The following is a 13,211-nucleotide window of genomic DNA, read 5'->3' as shown; positions in this document are numbered from 1 at the left end:
AGTTGAGTTGCAGTCACTTGGTCTCGGTACTTAGCTGCCATTATCAAATGATGACACATTTTTTCTTCTTCCCGTTTGTCTGCAGAATACTGGGCACACAGTGACTAGGAAGAAAATAAAGACTTTATTACTTTGCATTTTAATTATACCATGCAAAGGAACTTTGAAGCACTTCATAATTAATTACTTATACAAAACCCTTGAGAAATAAGAATTAACCCCATTTTACAGCCTTGAGAATTGAGGCATTGTGCAGCTGCCCATAGTAAATCTGTCCAGAGAGCCAAGCAGAGGATCTTGGTTTGTCATGAATTCTGTAACCACATAGCATACACACTCAAGATTTAGCAAATGCCAACCGTTAACGGCCTGATTGCATAATAAAATGTATAGGCACAATCACTTTTATTTTATAACAAAGTAAATGAATAGCGTTATAAAAACAAAGAGGCAAGTTTCAGAATAATGAATGCCAGCTAGCTGACCACTCCGCTCCCGTGACTCTCCATTAGATTTGGGTAGACAACCATTTGCTGTTCTTTGTGTAAATATATAACTATAAAAACTAAGGAGAATAATCTACATATCTTCAGATAGACAGAAGACAAAATGCATTTGAAGACTGAATTGATCTTTACCAGATGGCTTCTTGAAGTTGAGCACATTTGCAGGCCAGCATGGGAAAGTTAATCATTTTCCTAGCTGTACTACACCTGTTGTATAAACATCTTCTGTTTGCAGAGGTACTCAAAACCAAATACTAGCAAGTAAGAACTGAAAGTCACACCTACAAACAGAACTCAAAACTACGAAAGATTCTTTGTTACAATATTTTCTTATCATTTTGTTTTTTGTTGATCTTCTGAAAATTTGTCTGTTAATACAGAACTCAAAAAATGGGCACCAAATTTAGATCACCCCCTCATCAAACCACTGTACATGAAGACCCACAACACATTCAAATATTGGTAGAAACAATAAAGGCTCTTCCCCATGTTAGCACTCCCTGTTTCCAATTTCAGTTTTCATCTGGCAATTCCACAGATCGCATATGCCAGACAAAGCATTTCAGCCTTTGTCAATGATTGGATTATTCTATGATCTAGTTAGTAGAATGGACACAAATGTCTGCCTAACAACAAAAAAAATTGCTTTTTCTTTGTGAAGCACAGCTGATGCAGACACTAGTACAATTATTTCTTCAAGCTTAGAAAACAGCACAATATCATAATGCTTTTTACGTTTAAGAGTAGCAATGCTTTTTTATATAAATCTATACATACAAGCACTAGAAAACTGCTGCAAATAAAAAAATAGGCAGGCTATGAATGTTATTTATATATGTGTATATACAATATATATGTCATAAAGTGAGAGAAAGATAGGAAGAATGTGAAAAAAAACAAGTACAATTTGGGGTTGCGTAGATTTTCATAGACATTAGATAACAAAAATGTACTAACAGATGAATAAATTTTAAAAAGCTATTTTAACAATTTTAATATATTTATAAATTTCTTCATAATTTTTCCCACACCTTAGAGCAATGCTCACCTGATGAACAGACATCCAGGAGTGAAGTCCGAGCAGCTGACTTTCCAAGTCAATGGGACATCAAAAATTGGCTTTTGTACTCCTACATGAAGCACTTTGCCACCCCTCTTCACAAAAATATGATGGCTAAATTATAACCAACACTAAACAAGATTTTTCTAGCTCTTTTTAAATACAGCTGTCTTTTCCAATACATTAATCTATTTTGCACCCATGATGATTCTGAGTTCTTTTCAGCACTTTGTAAATGTTTCATAAGCTGTTATTTTTAAGTTGCCTGAAAGGGCAGACTTCTAAAAAACAAGTGTATAAGGTAAGCTAAGTAGTAAAATGTTTTAAAGTGCTCTTTAATGGATCCTCCTTTACAATTTGAACAGCAACTTTTCATATCTGACATAAAATCCATAGATATAAATCACATTAGAGGGTTATTCTTTCCCCATTATCAATCTCCTTCTCTTTATGGAACATTAAAGTCACATTTGACCTTAAAACATGATAAAATGGATAGAATGTTTTGTAAAAGATATAATGAACTTGTACCTCTTTAAAAAAAAGTCTCTTTATGATGTAATTTTGAACACATCCTTCATTAAATACCAACAAAGATTTTCAAAGTGTAGCTGTGACATTCAAATGAGGGAAAAAATGGTATTTCAGTGTTCTAAAAACTTCCATGAAAACAGAATCAGCCTGTTACAAAACAGAAGTGTATAGGACTCCACTTTTCAGCAAATTCAGCATTTAATATGAATAGAAATTTGCAATTACCCACCAAAACTGAGAGACTCCCACATGCAGCAATCCCATAAAATTATAACATCACTCCAGGAGGGACTCTTAACCATAGCACACTCTTTACAATGTATATATATTTTACAAACATGAACAGAAAGAAGCCACAGTTCTGCCAAATATCTGGCACGCACATGTATAGTTACTAACATTACGAAAGTTTTGCAAGAATAAACTTCTCTCTGATCATACAGGTGACTTGTCAATTGTTCAGCGGTTCCTACCCACAATATATGCCAAATATTCAGCAAAAAAGAAGCTATTTCTCCCCGTCCCTCTCTCAAATAATTTTTAATACAGGAGTGAAAGATGACTGGCTCCACCAGAAGAAATGGAAAGAGACCCATCCCAAAGTAGCCAGTCATTACTAGACTGTTTGGAAAGCACCAAAAAGTCTCCGTTTCTCTACTGTATTTTTTCATTTTCCAGATGCCTTCAGGTTCACCTGATTCACTACTTCCAGAGATGCAATACCAGGATATAGAGTGGTACATGTTAATACTTCACACTAAATTCTGATCATTCAATTTATGTAAAATAAAAATTCAGCTTGATTTCTGTTTGTGCACAAACTCAAAAACCTATTTTTATAGTTTTATTTCTTCTTTATTGTTTGATCTCTTGCTGTTGCAATATGCATTCTATCATGCTTGAATATGGTTTTACAATTAGATATACAGTTGCATGCAAACAAATTTGGCAAACCTTCCTTCCATTAGTTCTTTGGCCTACATAATTTTTGTCATCTGTTTAGGCAAGTGTGTAATGAAAGTATAATCACAAAAGTACTGCAGTCACACTCATGACGAAACAAAAAATGTTGAAAGGAGAAAAATGTATTTTCATATATACACTCCACAGGTTATCTACAAAAAGTCTTTAATTCAGTGGCTGTTAAAAATTTTTACAAAGGGAAAGTGTGTTAAGCAGAATCCTTTGACACAGCACGGAGCAGAGCAAAGACCCTTGTTCTCTACCCCTTCATCCAGGATGGAACAGAAACCTTCTCTTTGCCATTATCGCAGAGCGGAACAGGGTTTTTTCCTCTCTCCTGTTCCCTGCTTGGACAAAACTGCAGGCTATTTGAACATGTAGGTTATCTGAAGATTTATTTTTAAGGAACAGTAATTCTAAAGGAACACAAGGTCATCCAAAAGGCAAGTTACAGATATGAAAATACAATACATTCTGTATGCAGGAAAGATTCCAGAAATACTATTGCAAAATACTGACAAGGTGAATTAGTCTGTTCTGCCTGTCTATATTTCAGTGAAGAGGAGGATTAATCTAGTGTTTTCAGAACTATTTTATCTTTGATCTTTATAACAATGTCAAGTAAAAGATTTCCTCTGCACAGTACCATCTGCATGTGCACCTTTGCAGTCCCAAAATTACAATGTAATGATTTCTACAAACTATGAAAAAGTTTAATAGTGTAGGGTTTTTAAAAGCAATATTGCACCTTTTTACTTTTATTCTTCAACTCAGAGATCACTGAACACTTTTACATATGCCAGTTCCTTTGTCCAATTTGGCTAAAAGCTACTTTCTTTGTGAACAACCTGTCTCAAAGGGTGTCATTTAAGAGGAAAAGTCATCCATAAGATAATGCGTAGTCTTGCCACTAATGCAAATTCCCTACAAATAAGGATATTTTAGTAAATGAAGGAACTCCTCAATCCTCTGCTTTCACAGATCTTTGCACTTGACCTCCGACCTGAGGTTTAAAGTCTGGACTAAAAATGCTACCCAGGGAAATCTTACAAAGACTCCTGAATAAGACTTAGAAAAATGAAAGCTTAAAACCTCAACAGCGAACAAAAGTCAACCAATGACAACGTCTGACAGCCACCGTCAATTCTGAAGTGATGCCTCTGTCATCCAACGACTCAAAGTATTGATTTCTCTCAGCATGAAAAAAGCTTAAGCCAATGAAATAGATATAGCATCATCCCCCCGATAATAGCCATCAAGGTTAACACCAGCAGAACACTTATCAAAGTATCTCTTCTATTTCTTCTTGTTTTAATGGACTGAACACAATGCAACAGCTTCACATCTCTGCAACCTATAGTTTTCCAAACCTCATTTATCCACTTTTCCAGCCTTTTATCTGATTTGAAGATTAAAAAGAATCTGCATCTAAATCAACTGTTTGTAATACAAATGTGGAGCAGGGGGTGGGGAGAAAAAAAAAGGAAAAAAAAAAAGAAAAAAAAAAAGAAAAAAAGTGGTTTTGTAGCCAGACATTCCTGGGAAAAAAAACTCCATGCATTTAAAATCACAAGGAGGGGGGAAACCCGCAGTTGACTTATATCACACCAAACACAGACTGGTAAAACTATGGTCATGACCAGGAAAAAAACCTACCACAGTCAATTTGGGTTAGTGATTAGAGAGAAATGCAAGATCTCAAGAGACATCTGGTTTTAATCTGTGCTGAGTCAACAGCTTTATTTTTTTACCTTTAAGTCTCACAGTATTAAGTTTTAGTAAACCCAACTAAACACTAGGCAACAGCACTTTTACTGAGACTGCGTCTTTCAAATGAACCCAATTTAGTAGAGTAGGTAAATGAGACAAACTAACAGGAGTTCAAGTGGATATAAAAACAACTAACAATAAATAAATAGTAAAGAGTAGAGACAAATAACATCAGATTTACTCTGCAGTATCCATTAGTACCATAGGCATTTTTTTTTTTACCTTTTTCTTTGATGCTTATCTAATTGATATGATTTGTGTTACAGTAGCACCCTTGGATCACAATCAAAGACAAAGCTTTACAGAAACAAGTAAGAGCTCTGACTCCTTGCTAGAAACTGGGATTTGCTATACGTGCCCTACATTATTCCAATATTCTAACTCTCTAAGCATCACTGCTAACTGTTGGCATCAACAGTATGCAAATACAAATGTTCTTTTTGAACCCAAGAAGCCAGTTCTTACTGTACATATGCCCAAATGCTTTGCATTCAAAGTATGCACTAAGATAGACACTTCCCCCTCTCTCTCTTTTGCAAATCCAGTTTATGTCTGCAGTCCCTTCATACTGTTCTTGTTTTAAAACAGGCTAAGATCCTAAAAACATTACGCTTGGGCATTACATTTGAGATCCTCTGGGTCCACATCTTCCAAGTGCAAGGCATTTGTCAAGCTAGAAATAATCAAAGTACAATTCTCCTATGCTCTAGAAACAGTAAAGCTCAGCACTTCTACATAGGTGGCTCTGTGCTCTCAGATTAGATATTAAGCAAAGAAGGAGCCAGTGATGATCTTTTAAGCCATTTCCCAACTACACTGCGTCAACCTTGTGATATTCAACCGCTTCAACACCATGACAGAGATTAGTACTGTATTCACTAAAGAACTTCTAGTCCAATGCAACAAACGAATGAGATCCATGAACAACGTCTGGAATTGACAAACTCACTTATTTTATAAGGAACATCCACTCTGTCCAGCAAATGAGATATACTTACATAATCTAAGGATTCACCACACATGCTTAGTGAGGGCCAAATTAAGGTTGCACTGCTCTGATTTTTCATAACTGTTGGAATCTTGGGTTTGGAATCTTTTCATGTTGTCATTTCTATGCAACTTAATTTTTAAAAAGGGGGGAAAATACCTTTTAATCACGTGAAAACTTATATATCGGTCTCAAAGTGGGCCAATTACAAAGATTTCTATCACTTCAACTAAAGCAAAGTGGTATTTGATTGTTACCTTATCTGTAACTAGTAGTTAAAGATGTGTAAGCAACTTGTTACTGCCAGAAGAGAAATACAATATTTAGTTCCATTCTCCAAAGGTGCAGTGAAGACTGGCCTAGGAAACCGTCCCAATTCTCCTTTCACTGCTCCCCAGCTTTCCTTTCCGTTCTTCTCTTTTATCTGCAGGCTCTTTCTCCTATTACCCACCCAAACTTCACCTTTTGTTCTTGCTGTTAGTACCTTACTCTAGCAATAGCATCAGGACACTTCTTCCCCTCGGTACAGTATGAACACTAAGTGGAAGTAGGGGAAATAGTTATCCACTACAATGTGGCACTGTCAGCTCAGGAAACATTTGCCAGATAACTCTTGCTGTGGCTTTTGATCCAGTCCTCAAGATCTTGTGAAAATCTTTGTATGACCAGATGGCACATTTCCAATAAACCCCAACAAACTAAAGCTCTGAAACGTCCTCATTCACTAACCGTGACCACCACCTCTCCAACTGTCTTGTTCCACTGAGGCACAGTAAGGACCTCTGTTACCTGTAAGGTAGGTAGAAAGTAGTCCAGCAGCTTTGGCCCCAGCAGCCAAATAATTACTTCCCTAGGATTTAGATTTCCAGACACCCTACTGCCAGCATAGTTCTTTCAACTTACAGCACCAAGACTTGGCACAGGAGTGACGCTTGAACAGATTGAGAGTAACATGCAGTTCAGATGGCACAGATAAGCCTTAAATGAAGTCTCTAAGAGCAGGTAACACACGCTATTGAGTATTTTTGAACAATGCAACTTACTAATTAAGAAGCCCTTAAAGGTACTACATAAACAGCAATTTTTCACAAGCTTTGCGTCAGATGAATTCTGAATCATTTTTCGTAATAGCGGCAAAAGGTACATTTCTGACAGTGGGGAAACAATAATACCTAAAAACATGGAAAAAATGGATATTCTCAATGAAATAAAAAGAACTAATATTTTTTAATGTTTTAATTTGGAAACATTTTGCCAACCTTCTTTTCCAAAACAAGAAAAAAAACCAAATCTAAACCTTAAAGTAATTCAACCTCCAAGACCACAAAGAATGGAAAAATTTAGCCAGAATGATTCAGATGATAAGCAGATAAACCAAAAGTTAATTTGGAACCTTCTTAGAAAATACCTTGTACCACTTTAATCTATAAATGTGGCTTCAGCCTCTGGCTGTAACAAAGTGAAAGGCATTTGCATGAGTTAAAATTCTTTAATTTCTATAGCTATCAAAGACAAGGCTATAAATACTTAGGTATATTAGTATTTAACACATGACTTGTGTTAATTGTCTCAACACCTACCTTACAGGAATGTGTATTCCTGTATAGGACTCATTTTTATTATCATATTAGAACTCACATTCATATTATATATGTAGAATACAATGCAAAAATAATCAACATACCTCTGCTGATTTTGTTATTGTTTGATATTCCTGCTACGTCACACTCACTAAATCTCCTTATAAATTTGCAAAGCACATGCAAAGCAAATTCATTTCCAGCCAAAATCTCTACATAAACAGTTTCCAAGATTATGTAAAATTCGATTTCCAAAAGACAGAAAGATTAGCCCCTTGAGATATCCCTGCAGTCTGGGGTGTGTGTTTCTATTTCTATTTTCTACATAGTTCCCCTCAAGAACTTTTCAGCTTTCCCTATTTAGTGTCTTGGTTGGAGAACACAAATCTGATTTTAATCCAGGAGCTTCAGAATGTATCAAAATATACCAACTCATGAACAAAGAACAGAGAAATCACATTAATTTGAGATAACAAGACATTTAGGCATAATAGTTTCCTATCTTGCCATGATTGGTTGCAGGCCAATGTCAAGCACATCTCTAATAAGCTTCAGTACTTTGGATACGAAGTTGGTTTCAAAAAAAAAAAAAAAAAAAAAAAAAAGTAGTTTGCTTTTCTATAACTTTGTTCTGTACTACGATAATAGAATCAAAGGCATGTTTTGGAAGTATTCTACTCTGTAGAGTAGTCTAGTACTCACTAGATGTTAAGAACAAACAAAGGAAAAAATACCATCAGCATACAATAAAATCAATATATACACAGAGATACATAATGTTAATTAAGGTAGATGTAGGAACAAATCACCTATCATTCTGCACCAGCAACAGAAGGAGCTTTAAAAGTGTCCTGTGCCATATTTGGCAAACCTTTTGCAAAACCTCAGCTATGAAACATTCAGACATGAACTCACGACCCAAAAGGTAACCCATCTGTCCTTCACCAGCTTCTATCATGCTTGCTCCAAGAGCTAATTTAGTGGACCTGATCTCTGACAGTTCAGGACCTTTTCAGCCTCTCACAATGGAGAATGATCACCTTGACTGGCACGTATCCTTGAGCAACACTGCTAAATAGGACAAACCTGTTTGCTGGCAAAGCATTTCCTTCCCCCACACAGAAAAAAACCTTTTGTTTCTGCCCTTAAGTCATTGCACCTTCATCTGTATCTGCAGAAACATTTTAATTCATTATTAATGAAGAGTATTAAGGGCTTCTTTTTTTGTCAGAGGAATTTCAAATCACTATCAGAGAATCTATGAAAAAAAAGAAGTATTACATGGGATTTTATTCAAAAGTCTATTCAAAAATAACATGCTGATTCACAAGTTTCTAACTTACACTCCAAACTTGCTCTTCACCTTATGGTAAACTAAGACTCTTGAGAGGCTTATATTCTTTGGAGGACCAAGTATTTTAAAAGCAGGATATTTTGATAAAGACGATGATGAAATGGCAAAGATTAAAAAGAAAAAAATATAGAAGCAAATGTGAAGGATTATTAAAATATGGCCTCTTATAGCAGTTATTCTTTAAAAATCATTCCTAGCCACTTACGTTGGAAACATGTTAAGCAGTCACAATCCCAGCTTTAGCTTAACCTCTGCCTTAACTTAAAGCCTCCTGTCAGAATTCCTATAGCATCAAACTGTGAAAAGCAAATTATTTTAACTTTATTTTTTCCCCTCTCTTTTTTTCAGTAGTCTCTGTTTTGTATTTCGTTCTAACTAGCATATGAGGCTTTTTCCTTTGCGATTGGTTCTCATGCATTTATGTAACACAGTTTTGGAATTTCAGAACAGCATGAGATAGGTATGAATAGGTTTGGGTTTTAATTAACATTTCTTATTCAGAAAAAGTTCTACCACCCTTGAAAGGTCAACATTTGGCTCTAAAAATTGTTGGGGGAGGATAATTTAATTTCTTTTTAAATCTGTGTGATTTTATTAGCCGTATAATGACAGCATTTGAAATATTCTGACTATTCAACGTGTGAGAAGACAACAGTCTCTGCTTTAATTTACAGCAGTCTAAGTTAAAAACACTCATTCATGCAACTCTAGATCCTTATACTGAGCAATATGGAACAAGGACTAAAAATACTCCGTAACAATTACTTTAAAATTTCTATTTTCTTGCTCACTTGGTTTAAATGAAAAGACTGCAATGACGCAAGAGTCAGTATTGCAACTACCACAGATGCTACCTTCAGAGAAATGAAGTACTATGTAGCACCAAGCAGTTTCTACCAGAATCACCTTTTATGTTGTCAAAATTTAAAAAAAAAAAAAAAATTACATAAGAAGAATGTGTAAGATCCATTTCATTAGTTTTCTGTTTATTTCTCATTTCAAAATTAAATACCAGAACTTGTGAAACCTCCTATTCCAAGGCTCTGATGTTCTTGTCACGTTTTATTTTTGGCTTTGTTCCAGTTCATCGTGCAAGGTTTTTCTGTCCGGTTGTTTTTGTTGTTTTTTTTAAATGGTATGAGGGTGTTTTCATACTACCCCTCGATAACAGTTATCGGCATTTGTTACAAACAGCTGAACTCACGGACATTGGTGTAATGGCATGAAACAGATTATACAGTACAACCGCACAAATCCTGCTTAACTAGATTTCACTAATTGACTTTAATTCAGTGTAAAATAACAAACTGAATACTTGGAGCTTCTTAAGTTTAGAGCACAGGATAAAAAAGCAACACAAATTCTGTGGAATTTTAAAACAAGAATCTGGGATTTGATGTGAATTACAGTTCACTCGTTAACATTATAGGTATTGAAAGAAAGTACAGGCAACTAATCAAAATCACCAGCTTCCACCAAGCATGCACAAAAATGAAACAAACTACTGAAATGGTATAAAACATTATATAAAACACATGTAAGTGACAGTTATTGGACATACCAAAGCGCCATGTAACAACATTTCTCATACACTTTAACAGCTTCAGTTACACTCTAGCCAATAATCTACCCGTTTGCTTCTAATATTCCAAATTTCTGAGTAGCTTCAAACAACTGCCATTCAAAAATAACCTGAGAAACATTCCTCCCTCCTCTGCTGCCGACCATATGAAACTGCCATACAAAACAGTGTTGGTCCAATGCCAAGATGGGTGATGATGGCTTCAAGGCTATCAACAACTACTTAGAAATTAGATATTTGGGGTTTCTAACAGGCGGTGTAGGAAAAAATAAGCAACAATATTTCAGAAGTCAGAACATCTGACTTTTTCTTCTGTAAATGTTTAACACATTCAGGAATAATGGTAGGATAATTTAGAGGTGTCTGTAGGTGCCATAAGGTCTTCCCAGGGCCAAGGGCCAGCACAAACTCAGCGCATCTGATGATGACCCTGTCCTGCTGGTGGTAGTGGAGAGAGGCTGCCCCACAGCCTGGCCAGAGGCCAGGACCAACCCCCCATCCTAGCGATGCCCACCATTTTGCTGTGGCCTCCTTGATCCTTCCCAGGTCCCCAGCCATGGGGCAAGCAAGCTTCCCAGCCTCAGGCTGGCCCTGGCCCCCTGGCCCTGCCCTATTGTGGGGGGTCTGTGCTGGCCCTGGCCACCCTCCCCCAGGGCTGCCCTGCTCTTCTCATGGTGGGTGACAGGTTGGAGATGCTTGGTGAGGTCCTGCCCAGGAGGCTGTGGTACTGCAGTGGGTGCCCAGCTTAGCCCCTGCCAGGGCACTGCCGGCACTCGTGGCACCCTGACAGTGCATTGTAAGTCTCTGGTCCCGTTACAACAAAATTTGTTTCACAATTGCCATATGTTCTCTATAATATAAACCCATTCAATAACTGAGCATTTTGCTTGCTTTGTCTGTCACCTCCCTTAAATATTTCTGAGGCAAGAATTGGCATCAGTCACGAAAGATGGAATCTCAAATTGGTCTAAGGGCAACATACAATTCAGGGTAGTTTGATGAGATTTAAATCCCCAAAGTTTCCGCAAGAACAGGCAGGGAGAAGGATGGAAGAAGCACAAACATCTCAAAACCCATTATGCCATAACCTTGGCATTACTACTTAGACCCAGAATTTCTTCCAACAAATTTTTGACAAAAAAACAGTATCTTGGCACCAGGGCACAAAGAAAAAAAAGTGTAACAATGACCAAAGCACTTGCACTGCTCATCATTATAGTCACTATCATCGCCTTACAAGCCCTACTTCCAAGAGATATCTAAATCTTTTCTTTTAAGATGGCCAGAAATCTTTGAAGATGCATTTTCTAAAAAGTGAATTAACAACAGGGACCTAGAAATGTGAGCAAGAAAAAGGTGGGAGGGAGAAGAGGAGTGGTGAGGAAAGTACCAGGAAACATATCTTCTTCCTTGTGTGAAACAGAACAGCGAGGACAATTTGGTTTTCTGAATGGTAAGACTTTTTAAGGATTGACTATGCCACTTCCAGCAAGACTTCAGATAAACAGTGAAATCCAGAGGTCTCCAAGTCACTTGGCACCTTCCCCGACACAGTGATCATCCAAAGAGCAACATAACTGCCCGATAGATCTTCCTTTCCATGACCTAAGACCATCTCAAAGGGATTGGCTCAGTTTTCTCCTATTTAGGTCAAAGAAAAAAAATCAGTAGGTGGACTCATTCTACAAATATTTCTAATAAAAGGATCAGATGAAGCAGGAAGAAAAAAATTCAAAGAATCTATTATAGCGATTCCGACTTAAAAGCTAATATAGGAAAGTTAAGATGAAAAGCTGGACTGCCACTTCTATCTCACTGCTTTGCAGTGCAAAAGGACCTTTCAGTTTCTCTTAAGAATTCTGATTAGTGCAGTCTTGTTCCCTTTCCTGGAAAGCTGTATAGGTCTACTCAGAAATAAAAGGCTACCTTTATAAAAGATTAACAGGAATGTCACCCTTCGCTGGGTGTGGCTTTACAGTTTTCCACCATGTCCCTCCCTGGATCCCAGACAGACTTCAAGCCCCATCTACTACAAAATAAAGATTATTTTAGCACTTTAATTGTAAAATCCTTATTTAAACAATTACTGTCTCTTTTCAACCATCACTCATGGAGGTATTTATTTCAGCACAGTAACTATATTTTGTATTCAGAACAGAGCATTCTCAATGAAAGGCTGAAGCTTTCATTGGAATAAGAAATACCAATTCAGGATAAACTATTACGCTAGATGCAACATTTTGCACAACTTCCACCTCAATAATATTCCAATAAATAAAAGAGAAAAATACTCTATGTGACTAAGAAATATAGGAAACATTGAAAAAACTTAACTGTAAGTGCCCTCAGGCTCTACTGATGAACTTTTCTAAACATCTCAGTATCTTAATGCATATGTTTTAATATGTTTTATGTCCCACGTTGCCCCAAAGTTGATTTTCATAAGCCACCTTCATGAACATCAAAAAATAAACCTGCATGAATCAAACTTTGTCATGTCTAAACGAGGAAACTGCATTAACTACAAGATGAGACTAGGCATACTACGATTTGAGTACAAACAAGCTAATGACAAGTTTATCTATAGCTTACATAATCAAGAAGCCATAGGTCAAGACAAGTAACTACTCAAACTATGGACTAGATTTTCAACACAGACTTCTATAGGTCAGGTATGCTATGGCTTTTAGGCACATCCAAAGCTGTTTTGGGGTTGCAAATAAACCTAACATGAAGATACTTGTTCTCCCTTTCTTTATAGAAATATCTCTGTGCAAGTGCTTGGATAAATCCTGCAGATAAAAAGTGGATTTTACTTTAGAAAGCTGATAAGGGTCAGAGTTTTAAAAATAAAATCTTTTGGAGGATATACAC

The 13,211-nt window shown here is 36.5% G+C and overlaps 1 protein-coding gene across 1 annotated transcript in view; it reads right to left on the bottom strand.

The window, feature by feature from the left end:
- The window catches only part of LRBA (LPS responsive beige-like anchor protein), a 423,640-nt gene that overhangs the window by 244,309 nt on the left and 166,120 nt on the right, over positions 1–13,211 (bottom strand). Inside the window, exon 36 of the mRNA XM_009280244.2 lies at positions 1–104. This exon is cut by the window's left edge and continues 63 nt beyond it. Within this exon, the coding sequence (XP_009278519.1) occupies positions 1–104 (104 nt within the window). The remainder of the gene's footprint in view (positions 105–13,211) is intronic.

The sequence above is a fragment of the Aptenodytes forsteri genome, unplaced genomic scaffold (assembly GCF_000699145.1).
Source record: "Aptenodytes forsteri isolate BGI_AS27 unplaced genomic scaffold, ASM69914v1 Scaffold227, whole genome shotgun sequence".
Lineage (NCBI taxonomy): Eukaryota > Metazoa > Chordata > Aves > Sphenisciformes > Spheniscidae > Aptenodytes > Aptenodytes forsteri.
The sequence above is the reverse complement of the archived record's forward strand: the minus strand, read 5'-3'. Positions and strand labels throughout refer to the sequence as shown.